Below are 27,002 nucleotides of genomic sequence, written 5' to 3'. Positions count from 1 at the left end.
TGGATAAATACTCAGAAGTAGAGTTTCTGTGTCATATGGCGGTTCTATTTTCAGTTTCTTTGAGTAACCTCCATACTGTTTTCTATATTGGCTGCATCATTTTCCAGTTCTACCAACAATGTACAAAGGTTCCTTTTTCTCCACATCCTCACCAACACATGTTATTTCAGTTGTTCAAGTACCATTTGTTGAAAATAGTTAATCTATTTGTTTGAATAGTCTATACACTTTTATCCAAAAGTAGTTATCCCTATACATGTGGGCCTGTTTGTGAACTCTCTCTTCTGTATTATTGATATGTTTCTCCATTGTTTTCTTATACCATATTGTCTCATCAGCAACAAATTTATAATGTCTTGAAATAAGGTAGAATTAGTCCTCCAATTTTTTTTATTTCTCATTGTTTTTGTTATTCTAGGTCTTTTGCATTTCCACATGAATTTTGGATCAGCTTGTCAATTTCTAAAATGTCTGCAGAATATTTACTGGCATTAGATATAATTTATCAATTTGAGGAAAGATGACATCATAATAATTCTAATCTTCTAATCCATGAATAGAGTATATTTCTTTCTTTATTTTAGTTTCTGCTAAGTTCTCTTGGCAACATTTTGTAGTTTTCAGGTTTTTGTAAATATTTGTTTGCTTGTATTAATTACTAGGCATCTAATGTTTGTTGATGCTATTATACAACTTTTAAAATATTCAATTGTTTATTACTACTATACAGAAATTTTTACAGCAATCCTGCATCCTGCAATCTTAGTAAATGTATTAGTTAGTTCAAGCAGCTGTTTTTTTGTAGATTCTATTGTTTTGGTTCTTTTTTTATGTAGAGGATTATGTCACCTGCAAATGAATATAATTTGACTTTTCTTCCCCCTAATCTGGATGCATTTATTTTTGTTTTCTTATGTTATTATGCTGGCTAAAAACTCTATGATAATGTTGAGTAGAAGTAGTAAGAGTGATTATTTATCTCTGTTCCTAGTTTTATTTCTATTCTGAGTTATTTTATCAGGAATGGATGTTAGATCTTATCAAATAATTTATCTGCATTTATTGAGGTCTTCACATGAGTTGTCCTTTTTTGGCTGTTAAAATGGTAAATTACACTGATAGACTTTTAAAATATCAAATAAATCTGTATTTCTGGTATAAACCCCACTTCATCATTATGTGTTATCCATTGGTTTTATTGTCAAATAACATCTTTTTTAGTTTTATTGATTTTTCTCTGTTTTGTTCTGTTTTCTATTTCCTTGATTTGTCTTCTAATCCTTTTTTTTTTTTTTTTTTTTTTTTTAAATTTGGGTTTAACTTACTTTGTTCCTAGTTTCTTCACGTAAAAGCTGTGGTCTGTGATTTGAGACTTTTTTTTTTTACATCTTGCATATAAGGTCAGTGGTAAAATTTTTCATATCCTCATTAAAATTCATGAGCTTTCTCCTGGAAAATGGTTAAGCTATTTGGAAACAGTTTTATCCTTTCAGGTCTTGCTTTTAAGTTTGCTAGACAGGAGCAATTATTTCCTACTATTGAAGCAAGACCCTTTCAATTACTCTACTCAAATTTCTATTAATTAGAAAGTTTTTGAGCCTGGTTGGTATTAACAGGCACTATCCTTGGCCTTATGTGAATTGAGGAACTCTTCTTTCTAATCCTCTGTGTGGGTCTTTCACCAACCGGAAGTTGCTGGAATGCATATGCATGTGCTTACTGCTTAGCTGAATACTCCAGGAGGACCCTATGCAGATATCCAGAGTTCTAGTTCAGTTGTATTATCTTCTTTGGCACTGCTCTGTGAGATCTAACCACAATTTTCTCTCATAACTCTTAGCTGTACGCTATTCAAGGAATTACCTCTCTGTTTGTTTTGTCTGTGCTGTGCTGCTACCTGAAATCTCAGGCCGTAAGCTATGGCCATCATGAATTACTTAGGAATCACTGTCTTTCATTACCTGATGTCCAATGTGTTGACAAGACTTGTTTTGCATACTTTGTTCAGTTTTTTAGTTGCTATATTGGGAAGGAAAATGTAGTCCTTTTTTTTACCGCATTGGTCTGAGTGGAAGTTTGGTCTTTATTTGTAAACTTTAATTGCCAAGGCATGTATATGTGGTTTAATCATTCATGCTGAAAGCTTCATGAAGAACCTGGTTTTATGATTCTTTATATTCCATATATAGCTCTGAGAGCATGATGAGTGTTTACTAGATATATGATGATATTTAAAAGATAAATAAATGTTAGTAATCATAATCTCATTTCGTTTTGTTGGTTTTGGTATATAATACTGAAAAATACAGTTCATACAAACTCAATGACTATTAAATAGAAATATACTGAAAATATTGGGTAAACACTAAGTGAACACGTTGTGAAAGATAAGGATGATTAAAATATTTAAAATAAAGAATATTATGATACTACATTTAGTAAAATGCATTTTTATCTGATGATTTTTATTAAATCCAATTAATCGTAACCCATTATTTTTTTTAAGCAAAACTAGATGTGGATATAAAAATGCCTTTATCTTCACTTTAAAAATATGGTATTTTAATTTATTTCAGGTGATTGTCAAATCTGGGCCAGGGACTTTCCTCAGTTTGGCTGTTTATGACAATTATATCTTCTGGTCAGACTGGGGAAGAAGGGCTATCCTGCGTTCCAACAAGTACACGGGAGGGGACACAAAAATTCTCCGTTCTGATATTCCACATCAACCAATGGGAATCATAGCTGTTGCCAATGACACCAATAGCTGTAAGTTACAATAGGAAGGAAATGTGTTTCTTAATTAAATAAACCCTCAAAAAAATGTCTCTGTTTTGGTAATACTTAGTTGGATTTTGCTTTCTTCAAGTTCCTGGGGACAGTGTTCAGGATTTAATTTGAGTTTCAGTATATTGAAATTATCTGAAAGGATTAAGGCAACTTCTGTGGTTCTTTATTTGTCACCAGAACAATTCATTTTTAATCATCTGCTTCTGCAATTCTATTCCATTCTCTATCACTCCTCATCTTTGAACATTCAGATCAACTTGTTTCCATGAAAATACCACTTCATTATAAACAAGCTTTGCATCTGGGCTTAATTTTTTAAATCATTGGAATACCTACAAAATTGTATTTTATGGTATTGGTGGGGTTTCTAGGGGTACTAGTGCATTTGATGCTGTGACATCCTTGTCAAATGTGTTAAATATAGTGATCTGTGTTACATATGTTTGGATTTTCAAAAGTCCGGAATTTTCCTTGTTTCTGACATATTTTTGAGAGAGTTAGGCAATCTAACAGTTTACTGTTAATCTATATCTAATGTAGCACAGGAATTCAATACAAAATGTTACCAATAAAGCTTTTTAATTGCAGGTGAACTTTCTCCATGTGCATTATTGAATGGAGGTTGCCATGACCTGTGCCTTTTAACGCCTAATGGGAGAGTGAATTGTTCCTGCAGGGGAGATCGAATATTGCTAGATAACAACAGATGTGTGAGTAAGTAAAGAGTTTTGAAAAAACATAGATGGACATTGGCATTGTTTTAATACATTCATGAAGTTTTATTCTCCTCCAGTATTAAAGGCCCAGTTGGTTTATCTTCTATTCTAGAAAGAACTCAAGTCACCATTACACTTAGTTAGAGCACCACATAATAATGTTAACCAAACAGAGTGACAAATGGTGTATCACCCTGATAGTGGGCTGGAAGATGTTGGGCTAGCTAGAGAAATACCTGTACACAATGCTCATCTGGAAGCTTGTGGCTATGACTTTGAAAATCCAATCAATAGCAAAATAAATTAAAGATGAAATAAACCAGTATACAGGCTGGTACCAATAGCCTTGTAGTAAAACCCCTCACATCCCATCATGGTATGTAAATAAGACAGAATGGCTCATGCAGCCTATTTGTAATCATTTCTAAACTGTTAATTAAGAATATAACATTTCAGGCTTGCATGATATTTATACCTTCCAAAGGCATTAAAATCTTTAATTAGTACCATTGCAGTATATACTTATTTACAGCTTAGTTTCAAAAACTCTTTCCAAAATAAATAGGGTTTAAGTGTTCCAATATCACCATGAAAAATTACCCGGTAACATGAAAAAAGGTTAATTTCTCTTTAACATTAAGACTTTGTGAATAAGAAAGATAAAGAGAAAGTATCTTTCTGGAAATTGGTGAACTCATTCTCACAATGTGTCAGTTTTTGACATTTTTTCTTTCTTTATCTATATCCTCATCTCATATATTTTCATCTTTGAAATTCAACAGAGCTGCATACGTCTGCATTATAAAACTAAGTGCCAGAAGGTATAGGTATCTTTCATTTTCATCTCCAATCTTCTTATTCTCTTTACCAGGCGGATCTTCTCTTTTACCTGCTCTTTACTTTAATACAAGCACTTTGACATCATTTTATTTACCTTGGAGATTACTATGTCTAATATAAGAACTTAGACATATTTCTTACTTTGCAAATTGGTGTCACAACCCAAAAGGGTACCTCTTAGCAAAAGAAGTAAAATACTTTTATTTACAACTGTGCCAAACAAATGAAGGAATGATGCCATTGGTCAGTAAACTTTAAATGAATATAGCCAATTTCAATAATTCAGCCACGATTCCCATATTTCATCCGAACCTATCACTTCCTAAATTGCTAAGGCCATTGCTTAACCTCTCTCTTTCAGTTTGCCTTTGTGGTTTCAGCTGTAATGGTCTGGATCTGATGCCATCTGGAATGTTATCCATGCATTAGAATCGCTCATGTTTCTTTCACAGGTCACTTCAGGCCAGTAGTAAAGTGATGCCTTCGGTCAGAACAGCAAGGCTTATTTGTATACAGTAGATGCCTGTCCTTGCTGCAAAATAGATTAGATACATCTGTCCCTACTAAGCCACCTGCTTCTCTCTGTTGATGAGAGGGAGTGAATCAGACAGAAAACTATCATTTTAAACACAGTTGTATTCACATAAGACTGTAGCATGATACTAGATTCCTCAGAGCTGACAAACCTTTATAAAAGCAGCCTGTATCCATTGTGCATTCATACTGAAATCCTGTGGTCCAGCAGATAGATTAGAAAACAATTATTGGCTTCCTCTTCTCAAATTCATCTTTGGGAAAGAAGAATGTTTCTGGTATATCTGCGTCCACATCTGAATTAGTTCATCCAGATCAGGTCATGGATGTTAATGTCAGAGTTAAAGGGGTGAAAGGTCATTCACCAACATGTACCTGAGGGTAAAGAAAGAAAATAATTTCTTGTCATAACCCTTGACAAAAAGATTAGGCAATTCCATTTCACACAACATTGCTAGCTTATCACCACACATAACAGAAATAAGAGTAGCAACTATATTAAGATAAATTACCTTGTAAAAGAATCAGAGGGCAGCTGAACCCCATTGTTGTTTCTAGAAAGAAGCAGAAAATGCTCAATACTGTTTCATCAAATGAACATACATAAACAAGACTGTGCCCATACAGTGTTTGTTTTGCATAATAAAAACTTATTTATTATGAATATGTTTTGTTTTTTTTCCCTTCAAAGGCACAATTATTATAAAAGTATTTTCTATTATAATGATTAGTTATCATTGGAAATGAGATATTAGATAGGATGCATTTAAGACAATATGAATAGACTCTGGAAATGTGAATAGACTCTCAGTAAGTGGCTGAATTTTGTTCTGTTCATGATCTAAGATGATTGTGTGTAGTAATGTCAGCACCCTTCATAACATCCGTTACTTTAAAGTTAACAATATTTTCAGATTTTAAATTCTTGGTTACTTTCTCTGAAATGCATTCTACTTTAGCTACTGACCAATGAAGTTTAGACTTCACCAACAGGGAATAAAATAATTTATCTTTAGAGAACGTTGTTATCATTGAAAGAGTTAAAAAAAAAAAAAGTCATAGACAGATAGGTAGATTGATGATAGATAGATAGATAGATAGATAGATAGATAGATAGATAGATAGATGATAGATAAATAGATAGATACTCTATTAAAATGAATTAAATTCTAAGAATAATAAAGAAATAAAACACTGGAAACTTCAAATAGTAGTAGTGGCTGTTTAACTGACTATTCCTGAAATAAGGCTTAAAAATAAATTGACAATAAATTGTAAAATTAAGCTATATTTCCTACATATAGTAGAGGTAAGTGAATTCTAATTACCTCCAACACAAATAATAGGACTAGATTTTACTGTATAATTACAACTAGTGAATTGAGTACCAGCAAACAAATAGCACATAATACAACCAAAATATTGGATTACAAAAGTGGGCTAGTAAATCTGTTTTTTAAGAATAAAAATAAGGCATTTTTTCCTGAGAGAGCTCTTTCTAAAAACAGGGGTCACATATTGGCATTCCAAGGATGAAACCTACTTGTAGAAAGGGTCTTTTATGTTTTTGTGTGTTTTTTTTGTTTGTTTGTTTGTTTGTTTTTGTACTTTGTGGCTGCCTGCCTGCACTCACAATTTGGGCCAAGCACATAAAAAGTCAGTCTTTTAATTTCTTATGAAAATTCTGAAACTTAGACATGGGACAATGTGGCTGTGGCCAATAGAAGCCCATAGGCATCTGGTCCATGTGCTTTGTAGATTGTCATCGGCCTCCACAGATCCCTGTGCATTTCAGGGCACAGCTGCAGGCCATGTGTGGCAAGAAGAGAAGGTCTGCTCCCTGCTCAGCACCACGGACAGGACAGGAGGGTGATGAGGATAAATTTAACAATTAGAGTACTTCTGAATGACAGATGCTGCTACACTGATTGCTTCCAAAGGTAGTTGGGAAGGAAGAAGAGTTGGAGATGAGATTTAAGTGTGATGAATCAAGTCAAGCGTTCAAAAATGAGAACTCTGTACTGGTAAATTTCAATGTACTGAAGAATATCTAATAGAGTCCAATAAGAGAACTCAGAAACACTTTCAGTTTGTACAAAGGTCCTTTAACTGCCTCTTTTTTAAAAAATGTAGTTTTAAGATAGACAGCTAACCAAGATGCCTACATATAGTCACCCAAATTTAAGTCCCTCCTTTTTCTCCATGCAGGTACAGTCACAAAATGCTGAATAAAATACATGGATAAGCATAAAAGAAAAATGAAGTTAGATAACTCCCTAAGGGAGGGAAAGAAAAAGGACTCAAAAAGTGTCTCTTTGAATTTTTTATTTTTTTGTTAAGAAATGACATGAACTATTGCCCTTTATTTAATTTTATATTTCAATACATTTTAATTTTTTATTAAATTTATTGGGATGACTATGATTAGTAAAGTTACATAGATTTCAGGTGTGCAATTCTGTAATACATCATCTGTATATCACATTGTGTCTTCACTACCTAGAGTCAGTTCTCTTTCCATCACCATATATTTAATCCCCTTTACCCTCATCTACCATGCTTCTCCCCACTTACCCTGGCACAAGGATTATTCAATGTACAAGATTATTCAAAATCAATCAATGTGATACACCACAAAATAAAGGATAAAAATCATATGATTATATCAATTGATGCCGAAAAAGCGTTTGACAAGATACAACATCCATTTATATTAAAACACTTAATAAAATGGGTATAGAAGGAAAATACCTTAACACAATAAAGCCATATATGACAAACCCTCCCCTAATATCATAATTAATGGTGAAAAACTGAAGCACTTAGTTTATTTATATAATTAAGACTAAGGGAAACAATTGTTCTGGTATCAAAAATGTGTGTTATTGCTTAAAAACACTTACTTTTTTCCTTTTAGCTAAAAATTCCTCCTGCAACATTTATTCAGAGTTTGAGTGTGGAAATGGAGAGTGTATTGACTACCAGCTCAGCTGTGATGGCATTCCTCATTGTAAGGATAAATCAGATGAAAAACTGCTCTACTGTGGTAAGTGTCCACTGTGGGATTTGCTCATTTCAGAGGGAAGTTTACAATTTTTAAAAATATTTTTTGATTTGATTGTCTCCATTTGGTTTATATATATGGTTTCCTTAATGTCTCTCTTTAATATGTAAATCTAAGAAAATTGATTTGGCTTTGCTCTTGTTCATATGGGGCACCTTATTTCCTGTCCATCATCCATGATGTTCATTGAAGAATTTTCTCATGGTTTTCCATCCACGAGGGACAAATTTAAACATAGCAGGATCCTGTCTTTTGAGCTGCCCAGTTATTTATCTTTAGCAATAGGTTTTAGGCTTATATTCCTAAAAATGTAAGTCAGAAATATCAGTTATTGGTGGATATTGCAAGCTTACATTTGGAGCAAAGGTCCATCATCAGTCAATAGCATGTTGTTGAATTGAAATAAAAGTTTTGCCTATTCAATTTTTTCCTCCAGGATTGCCCCAGGGATAGGTCCTTAGGTTCAAAGGCTGATTGTTTTAACCATGGTCACCATCAAGCATGGAATTCCACCAGCTATGCCTCTATATATGACACCGAGTGATAATCAAACTTCCCTTCTCCCTGGGGAGTAGAGGTTGGCTTTTTGACCCTGGTAAACAACTGATATTCGCATTCATTGCAAAAATATTTCTCCCGGAAATGGGTGTCTGTGCAAATCATGAATAGTTATTGTAGCACTGATCCAGATAATTTCTAAATTTATCTGATTTACTTTTGTGCTATAATATAATAGTATTGGCATTGTATGCTCTGTAAAATTTACAACTATATATCTGGAATTGCTACATTTGCTTTATATTTTTCTCCCTTGTTCCATTATCTGGGTAATAATAGTTATATCTAAATATTCAATGAAATGTTAATGCAAGAGGAAGATGGAGTTTGCTGAATTCACAGGCAGTTCTCTCATTCCTTCACACTGCAGAATAACACATCCTCGTTTAAAATGATAGTCAAATGTGATTGGTCTGTGATTGGTCTGTAACTAAAATCTTAGGGAATTTACCTCAAATGACATTTTATTGAATGAACAGCTATGTCCTGTACACTATGAAAGTATTAAAGCATATAAAATGTAATAATAATCAGCTTACAAATTCACATTTATTATGAATTAGCTTGAGAATGTATTTCACATTATTTTTATCTTCTTAGAAGCCAGATCATATTTGTGTGAGCAGAAATTGGCAAACTTTATCTTTAAAGAGTCAGCTAGTATGTATTTTAGGTTTTGTGGGGCATACATGCTGTCTGTCACCTATCCTCTACATGTTTGAATTTTTTGTCAGTCCTTTAAAAATGTAAAAAACATTCTTAGCCTAAGTCATATGAAAACAGGCTCATGGGCTTCATTTGGCCTGTGGGCTACTATTGGACAACTCCAGGTATAGATTCCAAGCTTCAGAATCATACCTGAGGTTAAATCTTTGTTTTCAAACCTACTAGTGTGCGACTAGTGTGAGCAAGGGTACATCTCTGTATTTTAGTTTCCTGCTGCAAAACCAGCTTAGCTTGAGAGCATTAAATAAACAAGTATAGGTTTACATATGCTCAATATAGATCCTGGCACAAAATTAGTGTTCATGGCAGCTATTATTATTGTAAGTAGTACCTTCTACCCCAAAACAGAAAATGTCAGGAGATTCTTATTAAGGTAAATAAAATTCAGAAGGCAATTATTTTTCTTTCTAGGAAGTTCTGGTAGACATTGTTAGGTGACTTTTAAGAGGAATTTATGGTTATTTAGGGGAGTTACATTCATTGATTCAGGAATACATGTTTTGTTACTTTTTGTTTCATGTTATAAAAGCCTCAAAGGATGAAAAGGAGATAGGCGATAAGTGTTGGAGTGTCTTTATTACTTTAGAGTTGTTTATTTTGTTGGAATTGAATATGTGATATTTGTTTATTTCTGTGCTGACTGAAATGCCAGAAACTCTAATGAGGGTATAATTTGAAGGAATCTTCAAGTATGGATCACTGAAGTCAAGACACTTAGTCAAATAGGCTCCTTAGTGAATGAACTACTTGAAAATGCATGAATATTCTAACCCAGAACTTTGATACTGAACAGCACTTGTTTCATAAATCCATAATCCAGTTGTTATGCATGAAATCTCATCTGTGATTTTCTTTTTGTAAAAATTTTTCAATAAGACCTTCAATTATGTCTTTCTACTTTTCTTTATAAGAAAACAGAAGCTGTCGAAGAGGATTCAAGCCCTGCTACAATCGTCGTTGCATTCCTCATGGAAAGTTATGTGATGGTGAAAACGACTGTGGAGACAATTCCGATGAATTAGACTGTAAAGGTAAAAAAATATATGTTGCATCAGACTGCAAATATTATTATACTAATTGTTTCCTGAACTTTTCCAAAGTGTGTTCGTGAGAGTACTATGGTTTCAACTTTTTGGTATATAACACCTACATCTATGGACCACACTTTGGTAAATTCTGTTAGAGGGGAGTTATTAGAGTTAATTGAAAATTATGACTGTTTTTCTGCTTCTGGTTTCTATTCCTTTGCTCACTTTAAAACTCTTGTCATATCTCACCTTTTTAGTTCTATCTCTATTTATTAGACATTTCTACCAGAATATATAATACTGTATTCACTGCTACAAAAAAATTTTCCCCTTTTTTCCTCAATTCTCTTTTTTACACATGATCTCATATTTTTTTTAATGACTGGACAGAAAACCTTGGTGTTATCCATGATTCCTCCTTTCACCATATTTTATCACTTGTATGTCCAATCATCAACAAGTCTTCAAATTCTTTGAAATATCTTCTCTTTCAATTTACTTTGAATCTGGATTCACAGAGTAGCTGTTTAAATACTTTCCCTACCTCTACTCTTTCTAATTAATCCCAGTGCTGTTAGTCATGCTAACATTATTTAACAGTTTCCCATGGTGATTACCGGGGACAGATCAGCAAACCATACTATCTAGCATAGTCTACACTATGTGGCTTTCTCAACACTATGTGGATGCCAACACTATGTGACTTTGGACAAGATACTTAACCAATCTGTGCCTCAGTTTCTCAAACTGTAAGAAAAAACAAATTACTGATTAGTATTAAATAAACATAGAATAGAACTCAACATATAGTAAATGCTATGTAAGCATCTGCCCTTTAAAAAAAGAAATCAATGCCCTAACGAATAAACACAAAGGGAATTTCAATGTTTTCAGAATAAGTGACATGTTTTTGACTGACATTTAAGGTTTCCTAAAATCTGGACCCAACAGATTTTTACAAACCAATTTCCGTTTTAACATCTTTCCATTCATTGAATACATTTTATTGGGAAAAATTCATTGAGCACTGAGACATAAAATTTATGTCATGTGCCTGCCCTCACAGAGTCCAAACTCTAAGTGAAAGGCAGTCATTTATCAGACGACAATGTGTATAAGGTGCTATGATTGCACATATAACAACATTTATTTGGGTCTTAGAAATATCCTAAAAGTTTTCGTAGACTACATTACATTTAAACTGAGTTTTAAACTATAAATAAGGTGGAATGTTCAGAAAAGAAGAGAATTCTGAGTAGAAGGAAAACTGAAAACTGCAACTAATGTTGTATGGTTAGAGCCAGATTATATATTAGGAAGTGTTAACAAAAAATGAGGCAAGTTAGAGGAAGAAGGAAAGGTATGAATGTGTTTTTTGGTGCCCTGTTAAAGAACTTGAATTTTGTCTTGTAGTTACCAGAAAGTCATGGGAGGTTTAAAACAGACCAAATATAATCAAATTTACATTTCCAAAAAAGAAAGAAAACTACGACTGTGCAAAAGAAACTCTAATACTGAGATAGGAAAGACAAATCAGGCGGCTATTACAGCAGCCAAAGCTAAACATAAAGAGGAGGGAGACAAATATAATAGCATTTTAAAAGGTAACATGACAGGCATTCTTGGGTAATAAACATAGAGAAAGCATGGAAAAGATTAGAGGAATTTTGTGCTTTTCTTCTTCTTTTTTTTTTTCTGCTTTAAAGTTATTATTTTTATTTTTTTAAATTTATTTTTCTGGGCCTTTGGGTAAGATGGGGATACAATAATAAAGAGAATGTGCATTCTGAGGTTGGAGCACCTGTGGACATTCAGATGGAACTGTTCCAAAGGCATAAAGATATATAGATATAGATATAGATATACATATAGATATAGATATATAGATATATAGATATATAGAGAGATATATATCTATATATAGAGAGAGAGATAAAGATGTATATATATATATATATATATATAAAGCTTATGTAGTAGATTTAGACTAAAAGCATTAATGCTGGGCTCATTAAAGAGAGAAAGCTCAGTAGATGTATGGAATAATGATCGTTTTAAGGGAGTCATCAGAATTGTCTATTAAATTTAAAAAAAAGTTAAAGGTACTATTATAAAAAGGAGAAGTAGAGCACAAGACTTACAGAAAGATATTCATGAGAAATTACTTTTTCAAGAAAGTAGGATCAGTTAGCATCATAAAGTCAAGAGAAGTGAAGAGGGTAGGCATAGGCCGGAGTTCCCATTGTATTGGCAAATAGAAGAAAATTTCTTGGTTACCTTCATGAGAGTCAATTCAATGGAATGGTAAGGAAAAGCCACATCACATTAAGTTGAGGCAGAAAATGGATGGTGAAGTAGTAAAGACTGCATACAGACTATTTTTAGAAAAGATTGATGGTAAAGGAAAAATGTGAAGTACAGTTATAATTAGAAGGCTATGCAAAGTTGAGAAAGAGGGCAGAATGTATACAAATTATTTTGCAGTCAGAAAAGGTTTGGATAATTACTCTGCGGTCTTGGACTGTATGACCTTCGCCAAACATTTGAGCAGTTTACCATCTAGGGTTGACATTAGTTTAGGAAGAGCCATGTGCATTTGTAAATTATGTCAACAATTATTTCATATTACCTATAAAAGATTAAAAATTTTAAAGTGCTATAAAATACTGGGAGTTAAGTGGAGGAAAATGGATAAGCATTTGGAAGAAAGGAAGAATGGATACTAGAAGGAGATCAAAAAATGAATATGATTTACCAGCTACTTGCAAGCAGAAGAGAAAACTATAATAAAGACATTAACCTAGAATAAGGGTAAAAATATCTAACTGAAATTTGAAGGAAGTGAACAATAAATGAAGAAGGTAGATTTTAAAATGAAATTCATAAAAGGAACCATAGGAATTTAATAAGTTACTGTGGGTTTTCTTGGAAAATGATTTTCTTTTTCCAAAAGTGGTAAATAAATTAGTGTGTTTGGGTTTACTAAATATAGTCCCTAGTACATTGTAGCTGTTTATTAAATTCTTATGTGGCTGTTTGCAGCAATAAGTCTTCCAAAAAATGTAGATAGGTTTTATTCTGCCTAATGACATCAATACTAGCTGCTGAATAACAATAAAAATAACTCAAAATGTGTCTAAACTCTTGATTTTTTTTTAGTGTAAATTCTTGTTTTCTGTGTTACAACTCTCTTAGCCTTATACTTGGGCACGGAACTACTGCATTTGTGTTTCTGTCAAAACTTTTCTTTGGTAACAATAATTGTATTAAAAGTCACAACAATTGGATATGTTAAACAAAAACAATAAAAACTTATGCCTTGAAGTTCTGCTTATACAATGTAGCATGTTTGAAACTAAAAATGCCATGGAAACTCAACAGTACTTTATTTCTAAAAGTTAATAAATTTAAGTAAATGGACTAGGTCCTTTAGGATAAATAAATGGGTAGCTGGTTAGCTGAAAGATTACTTATCACATTAACACCTTTCAGATTTGATTTTTCTCTCAAGGCAAGTTTGTTCTCATGCTGTCCTTGTTGGGCACATTTCACACCGTAGAGGAACAGCTTCCTTGGGTCCATTTTCCAAAAGCCAGGTTATCTTATAAAGAAAGCAGTGATTCAGATGTGTGTCCATCAAACACACGGACACTTACAGCACCTAAAAGATGATGAAGGAAAAGGAACATGTGAGGGCTCAGGGAGACAGGAATGACTTCTCTCTCCAAGCCTTTTCTTCCAGTTACTGCTCTGCTTCTATAGTCAGTGCAACATGGGAATGCAGTGCTCTGTTGTATATACATGCATACACATACACAAACCATCTATTATTTTTGAAGGTAAACAAATTAAAAGAAAACAATTTAAATTAGTACAAGATAGAAATCAATATGTACAGGGCAATGTTGATAGGTGGTAGAGAACAGCTACAGTGGAATGATCTGTAAATTATTTAGAGCACTGTTACATTCTTGTTTCTTTAGTTTAGTTGTTAATAGTATTTAAAGCTACCATTTTTTTATTTTTTTTTTTAAATACCACAATGCAGAGAATTTATTTACAGAGCAGAAACAAATGTTACGAGGACTTAGTTTTGGTTTCTTCTCCTTTGGAAGAAAGGCAAAACTCCCAAATCCTCGTAACTCTTTTAATACTTTCCCTTTATAGCTATTTCTTTCATGACTGAGAGCTTTAGATTTTAGACTACGGTGGGGCGGGTGGGGGGGACTTGAGGAGTTTTCAGAAAGTTTGTTTTTCTGTATTCCTCTTAGTATTGTGTGAGAGGTTGAGTGAATAGATTCCTGGAGAATACATGAGTCCCCTCTTTCCTTCCATATGGAGATGAATGTAAATACTCACTTTGTGAATTATATGAACTTTTATGGCCGCCTGAACACTTTTAAGGGAACTGGAGAGATAAGTGGTCATGAGTCTGCCTAAAGGAGAGGAAGCTGGTGTTTGTTTTTTCCTAAATTCACAGCAAAACTTTGAAGGTTCCATAAACACCAAGTTAAAGAAAAAGGATACAAATGCTTAGAGAAGAAATCATCAGTCCTTCTGGGTTTGCAGTAAATTAAATAAAAAGATGTGGATTGAAAGTAAAGAGAAGTTTGGGTAAGGTTGTTGTTGGAAGAGAAAGCATCGATTTAGGTTATTTATAAGAAATGTCCTAAGAACCACAGAAAGACCAATCGATTTTATGTCTTTCATATCTCATTACATATTTTAACTGACATGGAAAAAAAGTGGGTGAAAAGGAAAATTAAGAAAGTATGTGGAGGAAAAACTAGTTTTACTTTCTCTTTTGCTACTATTTTTGATCCACAATCTCAGTCAGATTTCCCTTTGTAATATTTCATTGCAATTCTGGTGTGGCTGTCATGTTTTTACTCACATTTTGCAGGATTACTTTTTCTTTTGGACAATATGGCAGAAAAAGTCTACTATTCCCCACTTGGCTAATCTTTATTTGGTCTACATTATTTTTCTTTCTCTCTCTCCCTCTCTTTTTCAGGACATTTAGCCTGAGGAAAAAAATGTCAGCAAGCTTTCATATTCACTTGAGAAATAAGAGATTCCAGCATCTTTCTCCCTCAAAAATCACCTTAAGGGTGAAAAAATTTCAGTACTTGACTAACCAAAACAATGTGAGGAAGAAATATAGTTAAGGAAACAGAGAGGAGGGGGTTTTGGAAGAAGACGCATTTGCTTACTTATTTAATAAAGTTCTCATAATTGTCATGGATTTTTCCCATCACAGTACTTTTTTTTTCTTGCCTACAAATGCTAGAGATGTTAATCCCCATGACTAACTTGCACTTGCTGCTTATGAAATCTTGCAACCATTTAATATATCTAATTCTATTGCCAATTACCACCCTATTTAATCCTCGAGTGGTTCCCAAACTATACCAAGTTGTGGACTCTGCGGGAAAAGGATTAGAAGTAAAGTGATTATCTGTTCCTATTTGCACATCTTATACACTCCTAGGCCTTCTCACCAAGAATCATAGCCTTATTTTGGATTGGTAAAATGGGAAAAAAATACATCCTGCAAATATTCTACCCTCTACCCAGTTCTCCTGACCCGCTACGTTATCTAATTTACTGTGCCTATATTTTAAAAACGATCTCCTAATCGATCTTCTCAACTTCAAAGTTACAGTTTCTTTTCAGTTCCTCTCGTTTCTTTCTTCTTCCCAGAATTCCATCTAAAACTTGTGTTTTAGTGTTCCATATTTCCCACTTCTTAAATTAATTCTTACTCTTACTGCCACCTGAGAGCCCCCAACACTATTTCTGAAACTCTATTACTGTGAAATCCCTGAACCTTCAGTCCTCTTAACTGTCTGAAATGCCATCCCCATGTTCATGGAGTCATAACTTCCCTCTTCCCTCTGTCTGCTACTAGACCCCCTCTGATTCATTCCCTGCCGCATACACAGAAGATTGTCTGTGGACACTTAGAGGAAGATGGAAATGATGAAATGGGTTGTGATTGTCTCTATTGGGATCTTTTTGGCATCCTAAACTCTGTAAGATAAAACTTCAAGTGTATTAGGAGACACATCTTTGTAGACTTGTCTAGGCATATTACCACTATCTAGAATATTGTTTCACAGAAAAATGAACCCTGTCTTCTACATAAAGAGATTATAAGGAATATTTTCGAATGGAACCTCTTAATGGGAGACTGCTGATACATAGCAAAGTCAGAAACAAAATCTAAATGCTTGTCAAGTTGATGTTCTATGTTATATATTCCATGTATTGTTCCCGTTTAAGAATGTTAAATGTGAAATGTAATAGAAAGGAATACGGAGGAAATTTTGCTCTTTTAGAAATAAAAGATAAATATCTATTTTTTCCTGTTTGAAATTGTGTGTCTCTACTCATAATAGCATTATCTGTTTCAGATGATAAGATGCTCTTTTTAATAAAGAAAACAGTGAAGCATTGTAATTGCAAATTGTAAATAAAACATTTATTCTAATCATTATTTAAGCAATAATAATGATAGAATTGCAGCACAATTAAATATAATAAGAGCAGTGCATTATGAAATATAAATGACATACACACCTTTGGTAAAATATACATATTTTAAGATAGCATTTTAACCACTTACGATTGATATACTTTCTATTTATAATTAAATAGCCTCTTTAAGATATCACCTCTAGTAAAAGTAGCATAATCAAAGAGCCCTTTAGGTTGTACATTAACATAACCAACCTGTGGAAATTTAAATTTGGAATGGAAATCTCACCTAAGTTATCTAACACACATAGCAAGTCATGCACCTGTTCACAACATATTGCTGGAAACCATTATATGGTAATGAATGTGTAAGCAAAGGAGAAATGAATATATGAATAAGAATAAGCTATTCTGTTCAAAATATAGATAATGACAGTAGCATATTGAAACTCAGTTTCATCTGAGCATAGCAGGGAATTGGAAAGCCGTACTTTCCAACAATAGAGACAAGTCATACCACATTTATGTTTCTTGGCATGAGGCACCCATAGTTTCTATACCGAATGTTAGTGATATGGTCATGTAAATGATTATAACATAGCATGGATGGCTTTCTAGTATGGATGGCTGAGCTACTGTCCCCTCTGGGGGTACTAAAGCAAATGCTCAGTGGTTTCTCCCTCTCAGTCTGTGTTTCTCTGTCTTTGTCTCTATATCAAGCAGGGAATGTTCCACATCTTAGAAGTCAGATTAGGATTTCCCTATATGTTCTTAGTCAGGAGTTCACTTAGGATCATAACCTTGTCTTTTGATGTTGGAAGAAGAGAGAATTTTCCACAAAATTATTATTATTTTTGTTTGTTTGTTTTTTTTGTGTGTGTTTTTTGTATGTTGACTTAGTCCTGAACTGGCATTATCATGGGGAACAAAGCCTAGTCTCTACTTTCATGGAGTTTAGAGTTTAGTAGGGGAGCAGCTACATAAAGAGGCAATTGCAATGCAGTATTATAAGTACCACCACAGAACGAAGAATTGTGTGACAAGGGAAGATGTATGAGGAATCCAACCCAAGCTTGGGGTGGGGGCCAAAAGTCAAGTTTGACTTCTCAGAATTAAATAAGCAGAACCAAACAAAAGTGTGAATTTAACTAAAACAATCAAAATGTTAAAATAAGAAGTCATTTTCTTTTCTGTTTCATCTATCATTTTATTTATTTACCTATTTTTCTAGTTTCAACCTGTGCTGCTATTGAGTTCCGCTGTGCAGATGGGACATGCATTCCAAGATCAGCACGTTGCAACCAGAACATAGATTGTACAGATGCTTCAGATGAAAAAAACTGCAGTAAGATACTCCACTACATTTTATTAGTATGTGCCTGGTCACTCTGTGCATTACATTGGACACTATCCAACTTTTCACTGAACCTCATTTAGACTTGATATGTTATAAATCCTGTTGTGTAGGATAATTCCATATTTACTTCTTCACATGAAGTTAACTTTTCTTGTCTCTATGACCTACACAGAAGGCTCATAATTGTTGCAGATGAGGTATTTTTTTATTTTTCTATTTATCTCCTTATAGATAATACGGACTGTACACACTTCTATAAACTTGGAGTGAAAACCACAGGGTTCATAAAATGTAATTCTACCTCACTGTGTGTTCTGCCAACCTGGATATGTGATGGATCTAACGACTGTGGAGACTATTCAGATGAGTTAAAATGCCCAGGTAATTCTGGAAAAAGAAAAAAAAAAAATGTCCTGTGATGGAAAAAAGATTCAGAGGCTAATTGTATAGAATAAACTCATTAATTTCCATTATTGATATGCAGTAAAGTTTAAAATACAAATAATGTGGACTAAATTAAAAATAAGCATCCTGTTCTAAACATGCCACTTGATCTTTTTTAACGATTTTGATGATAAGAGACCTATTCTGTATTTGGATCAGTTTCCTCTTTCATGTTCAGTTCACTGTTAAACCTTTTAAAGTTGATGATTACACTTAAAATGTATGATCTATAACATTTCCATGGAAATATTACATATCGAGGAAAAACTATTCATAGGCTAAAGAGAGGCAGACTATATTTCTCACCACTAGCTTTACTCAATGTTACTATTCAGCGTATACTGTTAGGTCAAGCTGTCGGATGCAGTTTACACAATCTTTTTCCATAGTACTATGGGGTAGTAATTACTGGATCAAGTTCAGACAGGCATGTTTAATATATTAACCATGTTTACTGACATAAACTGTGTAAAAGACTGTCTGCATTCTTAGGAGAATGGCTTTCATGAAAAGGTCATGGCCCTGTTTCTTTTTAACTATTTGAAGAAACATTTAAAAATATATAATAATACAGGAATGAAAGGTGTTAAATTACTATAACTGGAAGTAGATATGCTATATGGGAAACTATTATATGTGTTCTCATACTGCTATTTGTTTCCCTCTCCTTACCCTACTCACTTTTTCTGTTTAGGTGACATTTAATACATTTTGAAACATTTTAAGAAATTGTATCTGTCGATATTCTACACACTGCTATATGCAAAGGCACATGCACACAATCTAATGTGAAGAATTGATATTCTGAATACAATCTACCACTTAATTGGGCAATAGCAAAGTCCTTTTTTTTGTTGTTGTTCATCAGTGTGTAACATTCTGTGACTCACCACAACTCTTTCACATCTTTTATTTGACTTTTAATTATATAAAACATTTAAAAAGAAATACAGAAATATTGTTTCATACGCATGGAACCTGGTGTCTAGATTCTTAATCCAGTGATCTTTCTATAATTTCTTACCTCATTATGGCTGCAGTTAATTTTTTAAATTATCTTGAAGGCAGCACATAATAGAACTTAATATTAAATGTACTTTATTTAACTTTTTTGTACACTTTACATATTTCTAGTGTTAATAAATTATTTTAAAAGTTAACATTCAGCACTAATAGAGAATTGTGATTATACTGGAGAAGAAGGAAAGGGACACTCACGTAGAAGTATAAGACAAGTGAACAGATACAGAAGAATCCAGTAATAGGTCAGTCTGAATGCCTTAAGTTATATCTAGCAATATCATCTGAAAAAGTAAAATATAAAACTCACTCAACAGTTTTTGATTTAATAGTGAATTCCTCAAAAAACATTTTCATATTTGATTAGATCTACAGAATTGACATTAAAAAAAAAATAAAACGGGGGTGATTTTTCTTATTATCCAGTAGTCATAACGGATCATTATAATGTGATTGGCATAAGTATTCTGAGGTTTACTTTTAGATTGGCTATGAGCTAGTCAGTCTAAAACTATGTAAACCTGGAGGTGCAAGTGGACCAGTAATATCCAGTAAAGAAAAATATCTAGTATTTTATATGTAGTCTTGGAGGTTATAATAATAACACTATTAAAAATATAATAACTTACAAAATAATTTACAGTACAACTTACAAAATGATTTTGCATACAGAAGGTCTTTATTCTCATGATATTTCTGCAAGACATAACATTTTTGGAGATTCGATTGTAACTTGCTTTTCTTCCTTAAAATAGAGAATACTTACTTAAATCTTCTCAAAGCCTACACAAACTACAGGACAGTAGAAACATCCCACTTTCTCCATAAAGATCCCCTAATGTTTTTGTAATTTAATTTTTTTCTGAATAGGGAATTAAAAATATTTTCTGTCCAAAATGATTCTTGGGCCTTAGGCTCACTCACTTTATACTCATTTCAGTATTTTATTTTGTTACTGAAATTCCATATTATTTGTACTTAACCAATTTTTTCATTGGTTTCATCTTTCTGATTCCAGATTTAATCCTGGTTTGAATTTGATTATTATATCTCCCTAGTTTCCTCCAGTTTGTGCCACATTTTTTACTTTTTTCCTTGGTTTTCATGACATTTGCATTCTTAAAGAGAACACCTCAGCTCTTTTTAATTCAAGTTTTCTTGTTATTCATCCCTTCCAATTCAAGGAGTATTACTGTTTTGATATCTACCTATATTGCAGAAGTCTAAGATTCAATTATTTGACATTACATTCTATATTTTGTCACAGTGCAAAACAAACACAAATGTGAAGAAAATTATTTTGGTTGTCCTAGTGGAAGATGTATTTTGAATACCTGGATATGTGATGGTCAGAAAGATTGTGAGGATGGACTTGATGAATTCCACTGTGGTGAGATGTCATGTCTTGCTTTAGTTTCATAAACCATATTATTTATATGCTGACGTTCTCTTGGATAGAGATAGTATACAAAATATTGCTAATTGAGTTTAACATCAATTTTCAATTTTATTAATACAAAATTAAAAATTAAAATAGAACAGGAAAACATATAATGAATAATAATAATCTCCTGTCCTAGCGTTTTCTTTTAACTTCTTTTCCTTGGTTGTTACCTCCATCAATCTAAATTAGATACCTTCATTTACTTTAGATGCTCATTTATTTATTTTCTGCTATTAAAAATAAGGATTTAGATCATACTACTCATTATACTCCCCGTTCCTGGTATTGACTATGTATTTTTATCTAAACCGTTTCTGTTAATTACATGTATAGCTTTAAATAGTATGCTTAAATCTGAATTTCTTTAAGTTCCCATCCTTTACCACCTACCTCCTAATTTCTACTTGTGTACATTTTATTTTACTTAGCACGGTAAGAAAGCATTTTAAAATTTACTTTGTAAAATGTATGGATTTTGTGATTTCCAGGACAAATAAATTTTCTATAGGGAAACAAAACATGGATTCACTATTTTCATTTAAAACAAATAACATGCACTGTGATGATTAGACAGATTAGGAAAAAAATTAAAATGGATTGTCTATGATATGTCAAATTCCCCTAAAAGTAAATGTCACCATGAAATATAAAGGTTCATTTTGTTTAAGATGCTATATATCTTTACATTAAACCCAGATTCTGAGAAAGATTAACTAAGAACTTTGCAAATAGTTTATATAGATTCAGAATTTCTGGACAGGAAGCCATTATATGGTTGTATCTTCCTTAATTTTATTTTTTCCAGACTTCAGTTTTTGTAAACATCTCTTCTTTTTTCATAAGTCACTTAAGTAAATATTTCAAATAAAGGTACAAACTTTTTAAACTATTTTATAGCATAAAAATAAAAATAAAAATATGGTAATTTATATTTGAAAATTGAGAAGGATTTTTGGATCTTCCATGGTGATAAGAATGCTGAGTGGAGAGTAGAGAGTAATCACAAACCTGACTTTGGAAATGAATGGAGTACACTAATACAAACACATAATTAGTAATAACGTACCAGTCACCATGCCAATGAATTTGGATGTTATTAATTAGACTTAAGTGTTCTTGAGGGAGAGAAACAAAAATATCAATGTGTTATGTACGTATAGGTACAAGACTGGTTGCTTGTCCTCAAGCTGAAACCCCTGTCCTCACCTCATCTTTAAAAATAAAAACATACGCTGGTGAATCCACCTTGCCCAGGATGTAAATGTTCCTCCAATTGTTCTAAAATAGATGAAAAATTAGAAAGGATAAGTAGATCACACCTGGAAGATTTATTTTATATCTGGGCACCACATGTTTTTGTTGTTGTTGTTTTCAATGATAAACTTGAGTATACTTAGCGGAGAGTCCTGGTTAAATGACTGACTACTTCAAAGTCAAACCCTGTGAAAATTATATTGAAGGAACAAGATTGTATAATCTGGAAATGCAGAGGGAATTTGGAAGCTGTTGTCACCATTTTATAGAGCTGTCATAGAGAAGAGGAATTTGGCTTATTTTATTACAGGACTGTTGAGTGTAGTCAAGTCCAGAAAAGAACTTTCTTACTCTTAGATATGTTCTAAAACGGTCTCAAACAACTTTTTTTATTTCATACCAAAGAGATATTCTTGTTTGTTTTCTAGATTCCTCATGTTCTTGGAACCAGTTTGCTTGTTCTGCACAAAAATGTATATCGAAACACTGGATTTGTGATGGAGAGGATGATTGTGGAGATGGACTAGATGAAAGTGATAGTATTTGTGGTGAGTTGCTTCTTTTGTGTTCCCCTTCAGATTTTAGGTGGATGACACATATGCTCTATCATTTTATTATACAGTACACATAAAACTTTGTTTTCTACTATTATCTTCACATTAAATTTACATACACATTTCTATATAGCTTTTTGATTATTATTATGACAACCAATTTTTCTGTTTTTATATATATGGTTGTTTTTCAAAGTTCAGGCTTTTTCCCCTGAATATTGACACAATGAACACATTTGTAAATTTAATTTCTGGTATTCAATGACTCCTTTGGAATAGATCTCAATAATTGGAATTACTTGGATCAAATGAACAAATGTTTTATGATGGCTCTTGATTTGTATTGTCAAGTTGTCCTTGAAAAGTATTACATTGATTTATACTGTCACAAGCCACACATGCTATGTGTGTGTGTGTGTGTGTGTGCATTATACTGATCATGTTTATTTCATTTTTTCAATGGGAAGCAAAGAAGGAGGCTATTGTATGTTATTTTAAAATGTACTTTAAATTCAGCTTTATATAATTAGAGATATAGTGTTAAATGTTTATATTTGACTACTATATGTCAACTACACAGGCATCGTAATTGTTTTTATTTTATTTATTTATTTTATTTTTTTTTTTTAAAGTTTATTGGGGTGACAATTGTTAGTAAAATTACATAGATTTCAGGTGTACAATTCTGTATTACATCATCTATAAATCCCATTGTGTTCTCACCACCCAGAGTCAGTTCTCTTTCCATCACCATATATTTGATCCCCCTTACCCTCATCTCCAACTCCCCTGCCCCCTTACCCTCTGGTAACCACTAAACTATTGTCTGTGTCTATGTGATTTTGTTTCTTATTTGTTTGTCTTCTTCTTTTGTTGTTTTTGGTTTATATACCACATATCAGTGAAATCATATGGTTCTCTGCTTTTTCTGTCTGACTTATTTCGCTTAGAATTATAATCTCAAGATCCGTCCATGTTGTCACAAATGGTCCTATTTCATCTTTTCTTACCACTGAATAGTATTCCATTGTGTATATATATACCACAACTTCTTTATCTATTCATCTATTGAAGGACATTTTGGTTGTTTCCATGTCTTGGCCACCGTAAATAAAGCTGTAATGAACATTGGAGCACACGTGTCTTTATGTATAAATGTTTTCAGATTTTTTGGGTAGATACCCAGGAGAGGGATTGCTGAGTCATATGGTAATTCTATTCGTAATTTTTTGAGGAACCTCCACACTGCCTTCCATAGCGGCTGCACCAGTCTGCATTCCCACCAACAGTGTATGAGGGTTCCTTTTTCTCCACTGCCTCTCCAACACTTGTTACTATTTGTCTTGTTGATGATTGCCATTCTGACTGGGATAAGGTGATATCTCACTGCGGTTTTTATTTGCATTTCTCTGATGATTAGGGATGTTGAGCATTTTTTCATATGTCTATTTGCCATTTGTATGTCCTCTTTGGAGAAATGTCTCTTCAGGTCGTCCGCCCATTTTTCAATTGGGTTGTTTGTTTTTTTAGTTGTTGAGTTGCATGAGTTCCTTGTATATTTTGGATATTAGCCCCTTATCAGAGGCACTGTTTGCAAAAATCTTCTCTCATTCAGTTGGTTGCCTCTTTATTTTGTCAATGGTTTCTTTTGCTGTGCAGAAGCTTTTAAGTTTCATATAGTCCCATTCACGTATTTTGGCTTTTACTTCCCCTGCCTTTGGAATCAAATTCATAAAATGCTCTTTGAACCCAAGGTCCATAAGTTTAGTGCCTATGTTTTTTTCTATGCAGTTTATTCTGTCAAGTCTTATGCTTAAGTCTTTGATCCATTTTGAATTAATTTTGGTACATGGTGACAGATAGCAGTCCAGTTTCAATCTTTTGCAGGTGGCTATCCAATTCTGCCAGCACCATTTATTGAAGAGGCTGTCTTTTCTCCATTGTATGTTTTTTGCTTCTTTGTCAAAAAGTATGTGTCTATATTTATGTGGTTTTATTTCTGGGTTCTCAATTCTATTCCATTGGTCTATGTGTCTGTTTTTCTGCCAATACCATGCTGTTTTGATTATTGTAGCCCTGTACTACAAGCTAAAGTCAGGGAGTGTGATGCCTCCAGTATTGTTCTTTTTTCTTAAGATTGCTTTGGCTATTCAGGGTGTTTTGTGGTTCCAAACAAATCTGATGATTTTTTGTTCTATTTCTTTAAAACATACCATTGGGATTTTGACGGGGATTGTATTAAATCTGTTTATTGCTTTGGGTAATATGGCCATTTTAACTATGTTGATTCTTCCAATCCATGAGCACAAAATGTCTTTCCATTTCTTTGTGTCTCCTTCAATTTCTTTTAAAAATGTCTTGTAGTTTTCAGCATGTAGGTCTTTCACATCCTTGGTTAAGTTTATTCCTAGGTATGTTATTCTTTTTGCTGCAACTGCAAAAGGAATTGTTTTTTGTATTTCTTTTTCTGAGATTTAATTGTTAGTATATAGGAATGCAATGGACTTTTGTACGTTGATTTTGTAGTTGGCAACTTTACTGTTTTCGTTGATTGTTTCTAATAGCTTGTTTGTAATTGTTTTTAAATAATCACAAACATTTAACAAATAACTTAAATAAAATTAACTGAATTTCTTAAGGGGTAAAAGAAAGAAGCAATATAATTTCTATAAATTTATTATACTTGACCAAATATTCTAGTAATTTATATGTCTTTCTATTTATCCATCTGAGTAGTTCTATGTGTTTGTACTTGTAGATATATATTCTATAATAATTATGTCAGCCCTCTTTCATAGCCTTTGCATCCTCATTTTAGAGAGGAAAAGATCTGAATCATAGAATAAAGTGCACATATCAAGTTAAGTATACTTAACACCTTTTTTTAAATTTCAGGAATCTGGCCTGCTCTTTATGTTACTACCATGGAGACAAGTAGATAGAATTTTAAAATGTTTAGCTAAACTGAAGTTCTCTGTAAATAATTTACAATTGGAACTATCCTTTGAAAGAGGCAATTTATTTTCTTGTATTTAAGTGAACCAAAATCTGTTTTTTATTTACACAGCCAAAATAACTTATATAACAAATAAAGATAAATATAAAATGATCACTATAAAAAAAGCTGTGAAAGCAAAAATAAATTACTAATCAATTAGATGACAGGCTAAACTCTTTTCCCTACTGTATTTCTATTTGCTATGAAACCTTTCTTTAATTTTAAGAAAAGGAGTACCTCCTTAAAGTGAGTTGAGCATGCTGCTAGTCTTTAAATCACCTTGTTGTCCATCCTATGTTTAACCCTACTCTAAATGGCTCCAATGATACCTCCATCCTTACTGGGTGAAGACTCTAAAGTAATACAGAGTTCATTTCTCCCACATCTGCAGTTTTCAACTGTATGATCATGGGCAGATCTATTTGATTCCTCATTTCTCAAATGCCTTATCTGTTATGTGGATACAAAAAGATATACCTTTTTGTAACCATTGTAATCCTCTAGCATGACCAATGTGCACTGTATAAATAAATTTATTTATATTATCTTTTGTTCTATTTCGCATCTTTCCTTTATTTTCCAGAGTTATTTTCATGTATATCATTATTGTCATTGACAATACTGTTATTGTTATGTCTGTATCTCTCAGTGTCCTTAGAATTCAAAAAAAAAAAAAAAAAAAGGATTAAGATTGTAAAGGACATGTTTACCTGTTTTCAAAACACGCAGTGAATTTAATTTAATTACAGGCTGCATTTTATATACTAACTGCCAAGCTGGTGACACATAAACACTACTGTTTTAGATCAAACATCAGCCAATGAAGTGAACCTAGTATTTTAGGATTGGGAAGGAACTTTGTCAATGGTTTATCTCAGTGGCTCTCAACCTGCACAAAATACCTTTTTCAGAAGTGTTGAAATGTAGAGTCTCAATCCCTACTTCCAAATATTGCAATGTGGGCTACAAACACATTCTTTCTTAATAAGCACATGCTACCGGGTTTCCCCAAAAATAAGACCGGGTCTTATATTGAAGTTTGCTCCAAAAGATTCATTAGGGCTTATGTTCAGGGTATGTCATCCTGAAAAATCATGCTAAGGCTTATTTTCCAGTTAGGTCTTATTTTCGGAGAAACATGGTAGTTCTGACTAGGGATCTGAGGATCCCTTTTTTTATTTATTTATTTTTTATT

At 32.9% G+C, this 27,002-nt stretch overlaps 1 protein-coding gene across 4 annotated transcripts in view; it reads left to right on the top strand.

Annotated features, from left to right (window-relative positions):
- LRP1B (LDL receptor related protein 1B) overlaps window positions 1-27,002 on the top strand; it is a 1,805,568-nt gene that overhangs the window by 1,521,240 nt on the left and 257,326 nt on the right. For all 4 annotated transcript variants that reach the window (XR_012497488.2, XM_074335779.2, XM_074335774.2 and 1 more), the window contains exons 44-51: window positions 2,577-2,769; window positions 3,379-3,504; window positions 7,798-7,926; window positions 10,140-10,259; window positions 17,968-18,081; window positions 18,325-18,474; window positions 20,825-20,947; window positions 22,684-22,803. Coding sequence is in view for 3 of the 4 variants with exons in the window: in XM_074335779.2 (XP_074191880.2) it covers window positions 2,577-2,769; window positions 3,379-3,504; window positions 7,798-7,926; window positions 10,140-10,259; window positions 17,968-18,081; window positions 18,325-18,474; window positions 20,825-20,947; window positions 22,684-22,803 (1,075 nt within the window). In the remaining variant the exon portion in view is untranslated. The remainder of the gene's footprint in view (window positions 1-2,576; window positions 2,770-3,378; window positions 3,505-7,797; window positions 7,927-10,139; window positions 10,260-17,967; window positions 18,082-18,324; window positions 18,475-20,824; window positions 20,948-22,683; window positions 22,804-27,002) is intronic.

This window comes from Rhinolophus sinicus, chromosome 17 (assembly GCF_057876585.1).
Source record: "Rhinolophus sinicus isolate RSI-liver-muscle chromosome 17, RSI-T2T, whole genome shotgun sequence".
Taxonomy (NCBI): domain Eukaryota; kingdom Metazoa; phylum Chordata; class Mammalia; order Chiroptera; family Rhinolophidae; genus Rhinolophus; species Rhinolophus sinicus.
This window is presented reverse-complemented; position numbering and strand designations above follow the sequence as displayed.